This window comes from Netta rufina, assembly GCF_964035555.1.
Source record: "Netta rufina genome assembly, chromosome: 1".
Classification (NCBI taxonomy): domain Eukaryota; kingdom Metazoa; phylum Chordata; class Aves; order Anseriformes; family Anatidae; genus Netta; species Netta rufina.
The window spans coordinates 65,010,684-65,022,983 of record NC_140123.1 but is presented as its reverse complement, the minus strand read 5'-3'; the positions used below and the strand labels follow the sequence as shown (position 1 = coordinate 65,022,983).

Genomic DNA, 12,300 nt, shown 5'->3' with positions numbered 1-12,300 from the left:
CACTTGCTTAAGCTACAGGTTTTTAATGCCTGCTGCTTAGGAATGCTCCATTTGGGTTCTGTTTTTATTTATACACAAAAACTGTGTACAGCAGGCTGTTTCAAATGAACAATGATTTTTTTAAATTAAAATAAATTAGACTTATAAAAATGAGACATCAAACATGACTAATTCAAACCCAGATGGAAGGCAAAGACTGTTCTTGCTTAAGTGGCATTAGGGAAATCACTGCAGTCTGTAAGAATCCAAGGTAACATTGGCCTGACTGTGCACCTCACATCAAGGTAGTACTTTAACCAAATTCAACCAGACTCCTTCGATAAGACACTAGTTGTAGAACCTGCAAGGTGTGTGATGGCAACACTGTCTATCACTGCTCCCAGCTCCCCATTTCCCCACTGCACCACCTCTCAGCTGGGCCAAAACATCTGTCTGAATGTCCACTGGGAGCTGGTTATAACATAAAAGGAAAGGCAATGCTGCCAGGTGACCTTACCCAGACCAGTTCCTTTACTTGATGCACAGGACAGGAGTTTTAAGCTCTTGTACATGGAGGAGACTGGTGGGAAGTGAGACTGGCAGCAGGGTGGAGGAGACTAGAGCAGGGACACCTAAACCAGCCCAGGCATCCAACACCACGAGCTGTGAACCCACCAAGAGAGCCACCCGACTCTTGACAGCAAGAGAGCTGAGAGCCTTTCAACCACCTGTAATAAGCTCTTGCCATAATTTGCTAGCTCCCATGAAGAAGTTATTCAAGCACATTTTTAACAAATTTGTATTCAAAGCAGAAGCTTTATATAAAATAAGGCGCTCTTCCAAAATACACTCTCCAAACACTCTCCCAGGTTTTCACACACAAACTAACCAAATGGCACTATCAGAGAACTACCTCCTAGTTCATAAAAAATTAAGGTACTTCCAAGTATTTAATTCCCTGAAACATAATGTGCTCCAAATCTGATTCCCCATGCGCTAACACTGAATGGAAAATCATTGGAAGGATGTGCACAGCCTGAAAACACTTAGTCATTTGGAGAGCACTTGAGAAAAGAAGGAATGTACGAAGTGCCAGCACATACACCTACACCACGAGCTCAGTTTTCTCAAATTCTATGCTATTTTAGCCTCGCGTTATCTGACAGCATGCAGAGAACAGTGATGATTCAGTAAGATTGCCAGGAGTACACTGTCAGGATAGGGGGCTGGGATCCCACTCATTCCCACAGAAAAGATAACAGAAAATAGTCTCTCTACAATCTATTAGATCAGTGGCATCTCTGCCAGCATAACATACTATGCTGAAGGCACCAGAGCCGTAACTAATGATTTTACTACACTGCTAGTGAAAAGATGGAAAAGCACAGCAACTACACGGTAGATTTGCAAAAGCAGATTCCAGCCAGACACCAATCTACTCCCTTTTTAAGCTACTCTTTGCCACGCTGATCTGCAGTCCCTCTCCTGATTTTTAACCCCAAAGAATCACCAGAAATGTGCACTGAGAAGACTTCTATGACGTACAACAAAAATCAAATGGCAGTGTTTCCCTTCCTCAAGGCTAGCTTTTCCCCAGAAAGCAAACGTTGTTACTGTCCACAGATCTAATCAACAGCCAGGTCCCAGTGGCCATGCCAATTGCCACTGATCCCTGGTATTTTCAGAGCAGCCTAGTGACTTTGTTTTCATATTAAGTTTCATTTCTGGCAAGATATTAAACCTTTTCAAAATAAGAACAGACACTGAGCCGTTCCGGCTTTAGCATGCAGGGAACCTGAAGTCACTCGGACAAACTGTCCTAACACTCAGGTCTGGCGTATAATTGCAACAATTACAGCCGTAGGTAAATAACGAGGTCTGGCAAACAACGGCAACATATGGCAGCAAAGGGAATTCCTGTCTTGTGTTTGTGGGGTAGAAACAGCACCTTTTTTTCCGAAATGCTGTAAGTTGTAGCTCTCCATACTCCCAAACGTGCAGAGAGGGTCCTAAAAACACCCCGCAGGCACCCACCCCCGTTCCAATGCACGTGTTTGAGAGCATCGGGCAGGCTGCTTGGCTCCAGCCACGCTGCCAAGGCTCCCCAGCTCCCTCCCCACAAGGCGCTGCCTACCCCAACCGCCTGAAAACACCCGTGTTTGGGGCCAGCCCCAAACACGCCGCAAACGCCACGAACCCGGGCGGAGGGCGAGAGAGCCCGAAGCCTGACTCCCGCCTCGCAGCCCCCGCCGCCAACAGCCCTGTCAGCGCTGCCCACAGCCCCTTCCCCAGCACTTTCTGCGCCTCCCCTCGGCCTCCGCAGCCAGGCAGCCACCGGCCAAGCCCCCCGGGGGGAGGAGGGGGGCCAGGACGCGAGGCACGACCCCGCCGCCTCCCCTCAGCCCCGCGGCGGACAAAGGGCGACCCCCCCCCCCCCCCCCCCGTCGGCCGCGCTCCCCTCAGTAACGGCTCCCCTCAGTAACGGCTCCCCCCAGTAACGGCCGCCCGCAACGGTCGCCCTCCCGCTCACTCACAGGCGACGTACGCGACGAAGGCGAGCCCCGTGAGCAGCTTCATCCTCCTGCGGTTGATGGCGGTCAGCAGGCGCAGCAGCGGCCCCTTGCTCACCATGCCCGGCGGCGCGCAGCCTGCTCGGCCGGGCTCGGCTCCCCTGCCCGGGAACCGCCCGCGCAGGCGCAGCGGCGCCCCCCGCGCCCGCCTTCCCCTTCCCCCGCTCTGCCGGCCAACCGCCAACATGGCGCATGCGCCGCGGGGCTGAGGGGAAGGAAGGGGTGGGGGGAGCGCCCGGGTGCCTCATGGTGGCCCCGTGTGGGTGGCTTCGCGGCCCTGTGGGTGACCTGGTGGTCGCTGACGGGCCTGGATGTGCACAAGCATGGCCCAGCTGTGTGGCACTCTGTTTCCTGCAGTGCATTCTGAAAGCTTCTTCATGTGTCCTCATCATGTTCTTTTCCTATCTCCACACATCTCTCATCTGTGGTACATGTAGAGCGCTCTGCATTTGCTTTCCCCGAACAAACAGTTAATATTGAGTTGCGTTTGTTCAGGATAATGAGATTTAAACTACCCTAAAACAGCCTACATGTCCCCCTCAACTTCCACCTTGCAGCCTGTTGCAAAGTGCTGATCTATCTTAGAATGTAATGGCAGGCACCTTTTCTCGCATGTCAAAATACGTTCTCTCAATAAAATACACTTAATCTGAAAAAAAATCTGACAAAAAAACAGCCTCCCCACTCAGTGATATGACCTTCAAGCAGTTACTAAGGGATATTCTTTCTCACATTCATCACCCACAGGAGAAGACTACGAGAATGAGTGTTCTTGAATTCAGTGATTAGTTTCAATCATTTACTGTCCATGTAGAAATGCAGCTGTTTGCACCAAAGGAACTATGACCTCTGTCAAGCAAAAACCCACCCACCCACTGAATTAGAGTTTAACCCCTCCTTGTTACGAAGGGTAAAAAGTGTGAGAAGTTGAGCAGATGTGTAAGACTTTGAAGGATAAGCGTGGTAAGATGCTGTTCAAGGTGACAAAGAATATCACCCTGTACCACAGCGAGGCAGTGACTTTATTCAGGAAGCCTCAAGAATCAAAATTTCCTAACTCCTAACCCTGGTTGCTGTTAGTATAAAGCCACTCCTTTCCTCTTGGCTTTTGTCTCCTCTGATTTCTATTTGAAATACTTTACTTGCATGCTTATTCCACTGCTTATATCTATGTGGAGAAAAGGGTGTAAAAATAAAAATCATCTAAAACACAATCTAGGGCTGAATTTATCCGTAGAGCAATCACTCAGATAGTAACGCAGCTTTATACCAGGAGTAAATTTGGCCATCAAAAAGCTGTAGCTGAACAGTGCTGCATGAAAGCTAGAGAATATTACAGGAGTATGACTGCATCCATTTTATGAGGTGAGCCCGGCAGCTCAGACTCACTTTGTTTTCAGACAGAATTTTGAATAATGGCATCCACATGCACAGCTCCTATTCCACATACCTTTAGGGATAGGCGAGACGTTTTTAAGTGCCTTGCCTGAAGCTCAGCTGCACAATCCATGACTCTATCAGGCTGCCTGCATAAGGCACCTTGTTTGGCACCGTGTGCAGCGTTCAGGCTAATTCTGCTGCAGAAGCGTGTTGAGACTGGCTGCAGTCCGTGAAGATGGGAAAAGGAGAGTAAGGGAACAGAATATGCTCTGTGGAAGCTCATGATGGAGGAGACTTGAACCCCATGGGAGGCAACCTGACCGTGCTCTCTAAAGGACAAGCTTTTTGTCATGCAATGCACCAGGGCCAGCTGTGTCCTTGTCATTCCCCAAGTGAGACAGATCATGTCTAACTTAACATAGGCTGCAGGAGAGCGTGCTTAAATCCCTCTTACCTCAACTATAACTATAGGCACATGTATTATTAAAGCTATAAAGTTCTCCATCCACACAATAGACAGCAGCAGAGATGCTTATTTCAGGATACAGCTGGTCACAGTCACAACCTTGTGGCAAAAACTGGCACCAATAGCAGAGGTCTTGGTATATAGCAGCTGCTAACTGTGCCAAGACAAAAACTGAGGGATGATACTCTTTTAGGTGCTGACTCTTATGAGTGTGCTGTGCAACATGAAGCAGGCATCCTTCTGCCTTCAGTCATTATCTTTGCCAGGCTGACAGCATGACCTCAGCTAATGGCAATCCTCTCTTGGCTAGTGTGCAAGCAATAAACCCTGTCTCTTACACTGCAGCTTTCATCTTTAGTTCTTAAAATGCTTTATGAGAGCATTTTGATTTTGCACTAAACCGCAGTCTATAAGAAGATGGTCTTTAAAAAGAAAAAAGAAAAAAAAAAAGTCTTTCTTAATAATTAAAAATGTGAAGGAACAGTTAAGTCGATGTCAACGACTGGTGAAAACTTAAAATTAACAGCACCCCTGCAACATACTTTCATGCCTGACACAACCAGAACTGTTCGATTTCCCAGCTGCTGTTTCACAATCAGGGAAAAAAGGACTGCCATCATATGTACAATTTCAACATGATGCTACATGAGGGAGACTGTTCTGCCATGTGTAATTTAACGAAGATCATGTGTTTCTGTCCCAGTCATGATTCTGCAAGAGATAGCATTTGACAATATGACCCAGCAAACAGAAATGAACCCTGGGCAGTGAGATCCAAACAGAAAGACCTACTGTGTGTGAGAGCAGGAAATGAGTTGCAAAGCACTGCAAAAATAAAAAAACAATCCATTCCCACTACACTGCCATCATCTCTGGTAAATTTGTACTCTAATTAAGGCTGAATGTAGCCAAGAAAGTAAGACTGAGTTGCACATTATGACGTGCCTCCCAGTCTGGCTGCATCCCACATCTAGTGGTGCATACCTGGAAGGAATTATTCTGGTACTTTTTTCCTACAGGAAATCTACACATTATTCTATGGAGTGACACTATTGTACTGCACAGGCACAACAGTCCAGTTATACAAACTCCTAGATAAATGTGGAAAAAAAAAGGCATTAATCCATGTACAGATAGTAAAAATACAGAATTATTTGGTTTTTTACAGAAAAGAAAAAAAAAGTTTTAAATATAAAGTGGTTTTTATTATTATTATTTTTTAATTTAACTGTGCTTTTAACAACAGATGTGAGGAGGGAACTGAAACAAAAAGGAATAAGGTATTAAAAGGTATTAGATAAAAATAGCAGTGCTTCTTTGGAGGTGAAGTTTGAATTTTAAGAGTTTGTGGGACTTTTTTTTTTTTTTTTTTTTTTTTTTTCCCTAAGACTAATGAAAAGAGAATATGGTTCTGGGAATGGTGTCAATTCTTTTAACATTAGCATCTCAAGAGAGAAAAAAAAAAAAAAAAAAAAAAAAAAACAAAACCTGCTAACTGCTTCAGTGAGTTATTATTTAATATTTGGGTAGTGATGGCAATAAACAAATTAAAATATGACTGGATCACAACTCCTTTAGTATTTAGTATGAATACAGAATTGAGTCAGTCCCAGGCCTTGAAAACATACAAAGTAGGAGGCTGATCATACCTCAAATATGAACAAACAAGCAAGCAGGTGTCAAAGCAGAGTATGGAAATGACTACTTAAATACAGATTTGCTGAAATTAGATGAATCATTTCATGATTTAATCAGTTATTTATAAAGAATGAATTATAAGATAAAAGCAAATAATCATATGTCAAAAATCTTAGTGATCCATCTATTTTGTTAATCAGTTTCCTTATGTATCATGTTAGTCTCAAGATTTCACCCTGTAAAAGCTGAGATTCCTTTTTACATCCAGAACATAGAAACCAAACTCTCACTGACACCCAGAAATGTTGCCTCCAGATTCAGTTTTGAAATTGGTTTGGTGACTAGACAGAAAAATAAGTCAAGTAGCCATGACTGGTTGCATTACTTACGTAATGGACTTGTTCTCCATGACGCATTTTTCCTCTGAGGTAACCAAAGACAGCCCTGAACATTTTCAAAGTTGGAAACAGATTTTGAGGTACTGCTACCTCTTCTGAAAGTGCAGAAGGTCATGTGCAAAGTTCTCTGGCAATTGGGTAAGAATGAAGTAGCAGAGAGTGGCTAAATTGTAGAAACTTGTGAGCAGTTGAAGCTGCTGCTCCTGAAAGGCCTTTTATCACCCGTCAAAGAGGCTACTTCATTAGGCTAGGTCAGCAAGTATGTTAATCATTCACCACTCTTTCACATTTCATAATTTACCCAAGTCCTTTGGAGATTTTTAATTGGCATAGTTCTACCCTACAGCATTTGGGAAGTAGTGACTTTGAATGGCTTTATTTCGGGCTGGATTCAGTTCAGATCGTGCTGGAATTAGTACCTGGCCCATGGCATCTTTGCATGAGGGTATGGAGTAGTCACAACTCTGTGCCTTTATTCCCCAGTGTATCACTGGCCCAGAAAGTGAACAAAACCAAACCTGTTTTGGGGTGGGACGAGGATTTATGTGCATGTGAAATGCACTTGATGTAGTCGCTGAGGACTGCTTTTTCTTAAGGTAACCCTCTTGGGATTTATACTGGGAGGCTGTGCTGGCCACTGCAATACTAGGGAGAGAAAAGCTGGTTTTCTTCTGCTGCTTTACTTGCAATGATGCTAGTCGGACGTGACTTTAACCATTTTAGCTGCATACTATATAAAAGGCCTGCTTCTCCTTTCCTCACACAAGCCCCAGGCAAAAAATTTACAGGTCACCTCAGTGATAGTGATTCTGCGTTACACGAATGTGAGGATTATCAGCTGAAGTGTCAGTAAGGGGCTGACATTGAGTAACTGGAGAAGCAGGACTGAAAGATTTTGGAGAGCACATCTGATTTGCAGGCTAGATTTATCTACTGGTATCTTTTTTTTTTTTTTTTTTTTCCCTCTGAGGAAGAAAATCTCATCTGAAGTTGAATCTGGTGTTCAACTACTCTAAAGCTGTCGATAAAGCAGGAAGTAAACAAGGTCATTAAAGGTGTTAGAGAACTTGTAAGGTTGATGGAAAGCCACTAGTCAGAAGAGTCTGTGTCACAGCCCAGTTGAAATGTATTGGGAGTGCACAAATTCACACTCCTCTTTGATGTTACTCCTCTTCCACAAATTTCCCCAGCCCTAGTGTCAGACAGGTAGGATGACTGACAGAGAGAGCACACACACTCACCCATTCTGGAAATGTAATGTAAAAGCATTACTAAGTTTCTGTAGTCCACAGCTATGAAAGCCCATGGACTTATGAAGTAAGATCTCTGACAGCTGCAAACAAAGGAGCCTCCTGTTGCAGGCTCATCAAGGTCCCATCAGTAGAGGGCCATGTGAGCCGGGGAAGCACAGGCCCTGTGCACAGATGTGCCTGTATGCTTCAGTTCTGGGATTTCATCAGGACCAAATGATTCATTAGGACCAGCCTCATTCATTGCCATGGGAAGTAACTAGGCTAAGTCTGAACAAGCTGATTTAAGCATGGGAAACAGAGCAAGCATGCTATTGGAGTGCACCATCTAGGTTTATCGCTTATGTTCAAACACATAAGGCATTGCTGCACATTGCTGACATTAAATTTGCCATGACTATGTATATATACATGTGTATGTGTGTGTTTTCATATGTATGTATAAGATTTAACCCAAGTGCCAGATGTCTGTCTGTCTCTCATTGTGCAAGCTTGACTGCTTTGTTCTCTGTAATGACATAATTGTAATATCATTCGTGAGGAGTGCTTTTCTGGGAAACTAAGAGAGGAAGAGAGAAAGAGAAAGAGAGAGAGAGAGAGAGAAAGAAAGAAGGAAAGAAAGGAAGGAAAGATGGAAAGAAGGAAAGAAGGAAAGAAAGAAGGAAAGAAAGAAGGAAAGAAGGAAAGAAGGAAAGAAGGAAAGAAAGAGAGAAAGAAAGAGAGAAAGAAAGAGAGAAAGAAAGAGAGAAAGAGAGAAAGAGAGAAAGAGAGAAAGAAAGAAAGAAAGAAAGAAAGAAAGAAAGAAAGAAAGAAAGAAAGAAAGAAAGAAAGAAAGAAAGAAAGAAAGAAAGAAAAAGAAAGATTAGAAGAGCTTAACTTCTAATATCAAATTAATTAGAAGCATTTGTGTATTATTACCCTTGGTGGAAGAGAATCAGAATAGGGAATATCTAAGCAAACTGGACATACGTAAGTCGATGAGCCTTCATGAGATGTCATTGTGAGGCCATTTTCAATTATCTTTGAATGATCATGATGGCTGAGAGAGGTGCCTGAAAATTGGAGGATGGCAAATGCCACTCTTGTTTTCAAAAAGGGCTAGACAGAAGACCAAGGGAAATTCAGGCCAATCAGCCTCATAGAATAGAGCCACAGGATGCCCTGAGAGGGAGAGATCATTGAGTCACTCCTGGATCTGATCAAGATTGCCCCAAAATCAAACCATATGTCTGAGAACAACGTCCAAAAGCTTCTTGAACTCCATCAGGCTTGGTTCACCTCAATCTGTGGGAAAGAAATGGAACAACTAATCCTGCAAACCATTTCCAAGCACATGAAGAACAAGGGGATCAGAAGTAGTCAGAATAGATTCATAAACAGGAAGGGAAGTGCAGACTCCTGCACATGGGGAGGAACAACCCCAGGCACCAGGACAGGCTGGGGGTCACCTAGCTGGAAAGCAGCTTGGCAGGAAAGGATTTGGGGGTCCTGGTGGACATCAGGTTGAACATGAGACAGCAATGTGCCCTTGCCCAAATGAAGTGTCCAGTTCTGGGATCCCTGGTACAAGAGAGACCTGGACATACTAGAGAGAGCTCAACAATGGACTAGAAAAATGATGAAGGGACTGGAGTGTCTCTCACATGAGGAAAGGCTGAGAGAGCTGGGACTGCTTAGCCTAGAGAAGAAAAGGTTCAGGGGAGGGTGCCTGAAGGGAGGGTGCAGAGGAGACAGAGCCAATGGTGCCTAGTGCCAGGACAAGGGACAATGGGCACAAACGGGATCAGAGAAGGTGTCCCTACTAGAGTCAGGGTTGGATCAAATGACCTCCAGAAGTCCCTTCCAACCTTAACCATTCTTTGATTCTGTGTTTACAAAGCAAGCAAAAGCAGTGTTCCAAATATGTTCCTTTGTTTTGTGTCACTGTGTTACTCTTATTCTGCTCCTGGATACCGCTGAATAGATACAAAACCATGCAAGTGAAAGTACCTTTGTATGAACTGGCATTAGTCATCTCAATAGAAATATTCATGTGAGTAAAGACACTAATAAACAGCCTTCTATGTAACCTTATTCTCTTTTGCTATTTCTACATTTAGAAATATAGCCTATGGTCAAGGTAATTTTAGTATCAAATTTCTTTTTTGAAGTAAGGAGGATTAGTAATTTCCAGATAAGTTTTCCAGTAGCTAATGAGATTTAACCAAATAAACTTTCATTGCTGCCTTCCAAAGTTAAATTATGGTCTTACATAAGTAATACATTCCTTCCGTGAATACCTGTTAAATGAATTTGCAAATTGCGTTTCATCCCAACAAACATACAAACAAACAAACCTAACAAGTGAACCCTTGTATTGTCTTGTTATACACAGTATAAATTCATTCCTGGTAAAAGCAATATGTCCATAGATTTCCAAGTCATGTACAAGCAGTGTGAGCTTTTGGGCACGAAACCGATTCATAGAAAAAATGTGGTAATTCTTGTGTGCATATTTTTACCTTGTGCCTGTCATTGGAACTGAAGATTTATTGCTACAGTGCTTATTAAAAGCAACCAACAAAAGACAAAAGGTCTAAGGCATACAGTGTTTGCCTCATTAGATCAAAAATAATTACCAGAAATTTATCTTTTCCTGTTATGCCAGTGCTTCCATGGGAAGGTTTTATAAATGAGCGAGTTTACATTTATCATGGGCTTCCAACTTGGCAGTCAAGCTAAGTTGATTAGGCCAGTCCTGGACAATAGCATATGACCTTACTGGCTCATGCAACCATCTTTTTTTCCTGTGAAAACAATACAGTGAGGTGAATGGTGAGTTGAGGAAGGAATGTGATGAAGACAAAGCCAAAACATACACCTGAACTACTTCTTGGAAGTACTCCTAGATCCTGAGGTTTCAGCATCCTGAGGGCTGTTTTGAAGGATTCTGCAAAAGGTTCTGAGAAAAGTAAGCCTTTCATCAGGAGACTTGTATCTGACGTCTGGGGATCTCTAGATCAAAAAGTATTGGAAACTTTTCTTCTACACAAAAGAGATAGGCTGACCAGGTAGGAACAGAATCTCGAACTCCAGCACCTGTTAAAATGAAAATCATTATGCCTATTCAAATTATTAGTAATTTCAGCAAATGCATGGCCCAGGAGCTTGCCTACTGTACATACAGAAGGATTTCTCAGCCAAGCTGTACTGGATTCACTTCCAGACAGCACAAATGTGCCCACAGAGATTATATTGGAAAAAGACATCTCTTGCCAGGATAGCTGGCATAGCTCAGTATGATGAGCTGTTAATAGACATTTTGCCTTAATCTGTGCTGGTGATGGCTGTGAATTTTTTACCCTGTGTGCATGCATATCCATGTCTCTTGATGTCTCTCTCCGTGCTCCCTTGTCTCTCTGGTCCCTCAGTAATTTTTTAATCACTAGTTTGTTTCATCTGAGATAGCATATTTCTCAAAGATATTAAGGTTACTACACATTTATTGGTGGTAGCTGGATAGAAAAGATATAGGTTATGCTCAAGTCTTATTAAAGAATCCATGCCAGACCTAGAAACACTGTGCCTGAGAGCTTTAATCATAGCTCGTCATTTATTAGGTATGAAACAATCCAATCACAAGACACAGATTCTTTGGCAACTAGACTTCACTAGCTCTTCTGTTCCTGGAGCTATTAGTTGTTGCAAAACTTAAGAGTAAAGCCCACAATATCAGCTTCCTGGGGAAAAAAAAATAAATAAATTATGTGGCCCCAGAAGCAGAGCAATCTACAGGAGAAGGAGGAGAGTAACGTGGGAAGGGAAAGGGAAAAGAAAGCACTCTTGAAATTAAGAATCTATCTATCCAAATATCTTGAACTATCTATGTTTCTCCCCAAAAGATTGAGGACAATACCAGGCAATAGATCTACAGTACAGTTCTGAACCCTTTTTATCCCAACACCTGGTACTCCATGGCATTTACAAAAGGAAGAGGTTGTTTGTATGAGGAGAGAAGGAAGGAAGGGTGTCATCCACACAAATGGCACTCTGGTAGTGTACACTGGCTAGGCCCACCCACTCTCACCCAAAATGAACTTGGCTGTAGGCTCAAATTACTCATGCATGTCATGAAGCCTTCATTCGCTAAATCCAGCCAACTGGAGAGCAAGTACAAGTAAAACCTGTTTTATACTCCATCTGTCAGGCCATTCTTTGTCTTCTGTGTGGTTTTGTCACATGTCATTGGACATTTCAAAAGAAAATGCATTTGAAATACATAGTTTCCCATTTTATATATATATTTTTTTTAAAGAAAATGACCAAACTGAAAGGCGATATCAGCAAGCTCTGTAGAGAGATTAAATATTAGGGTGTTGTTCTAGAGATTCCATCAAGAAATTCCTGATTGTCTGTATTATTTATTTTAATATTTAGAGCCAAGTAGACTTAGTGTTCATAGCATCAAAATTAATCCTGTGTGACTCTAAAACTTGCAATACTCTTACAGGTGGCACCCTTCACATTCATCTAGCTTCAGTAAAGGCTGTACTTGTACAGTTATGGGCCATGGAAATCTTTGTGGTCTCTGAATGGAAATAACTATGGCTGAACAAAAACCATATTAAAAACCTAGCTAT

At 42.9% G+C, this 12,300-nt stretch overlaps 1 protein-coding gene across 2 annotated transcripts in view; it reads right to left on the bottom strand.

The window, feature by feature from the left end:
* The window catches only part of UXS1 (UDP-glucuronate decarboxylase 1), a 56,616-nt gene extending 53,972 nt beyond the window's left edge, over positions 1–2,644 (bottom strand). The window contains exon 1 of one of the 2 annotated variants that reach the window (XM_084284622.1): positions 2,514–2,644. In XM_084284622.1, coding sequence (XP_084140748.1) covers positions 2,514–2,610 — 97 coding nt within the window. In that variant the 5' untranslated portion in view covers positions 2,611–2,644. The remainder of the gene's footprint in view (positions 1–2,513) is intronic. The other variant, XM_084284623.1, reaches the window with a different exon arrangement.
* Between the last annotated feature and the right edge of the window lie 9,656 nt (positions 2,645–12,300).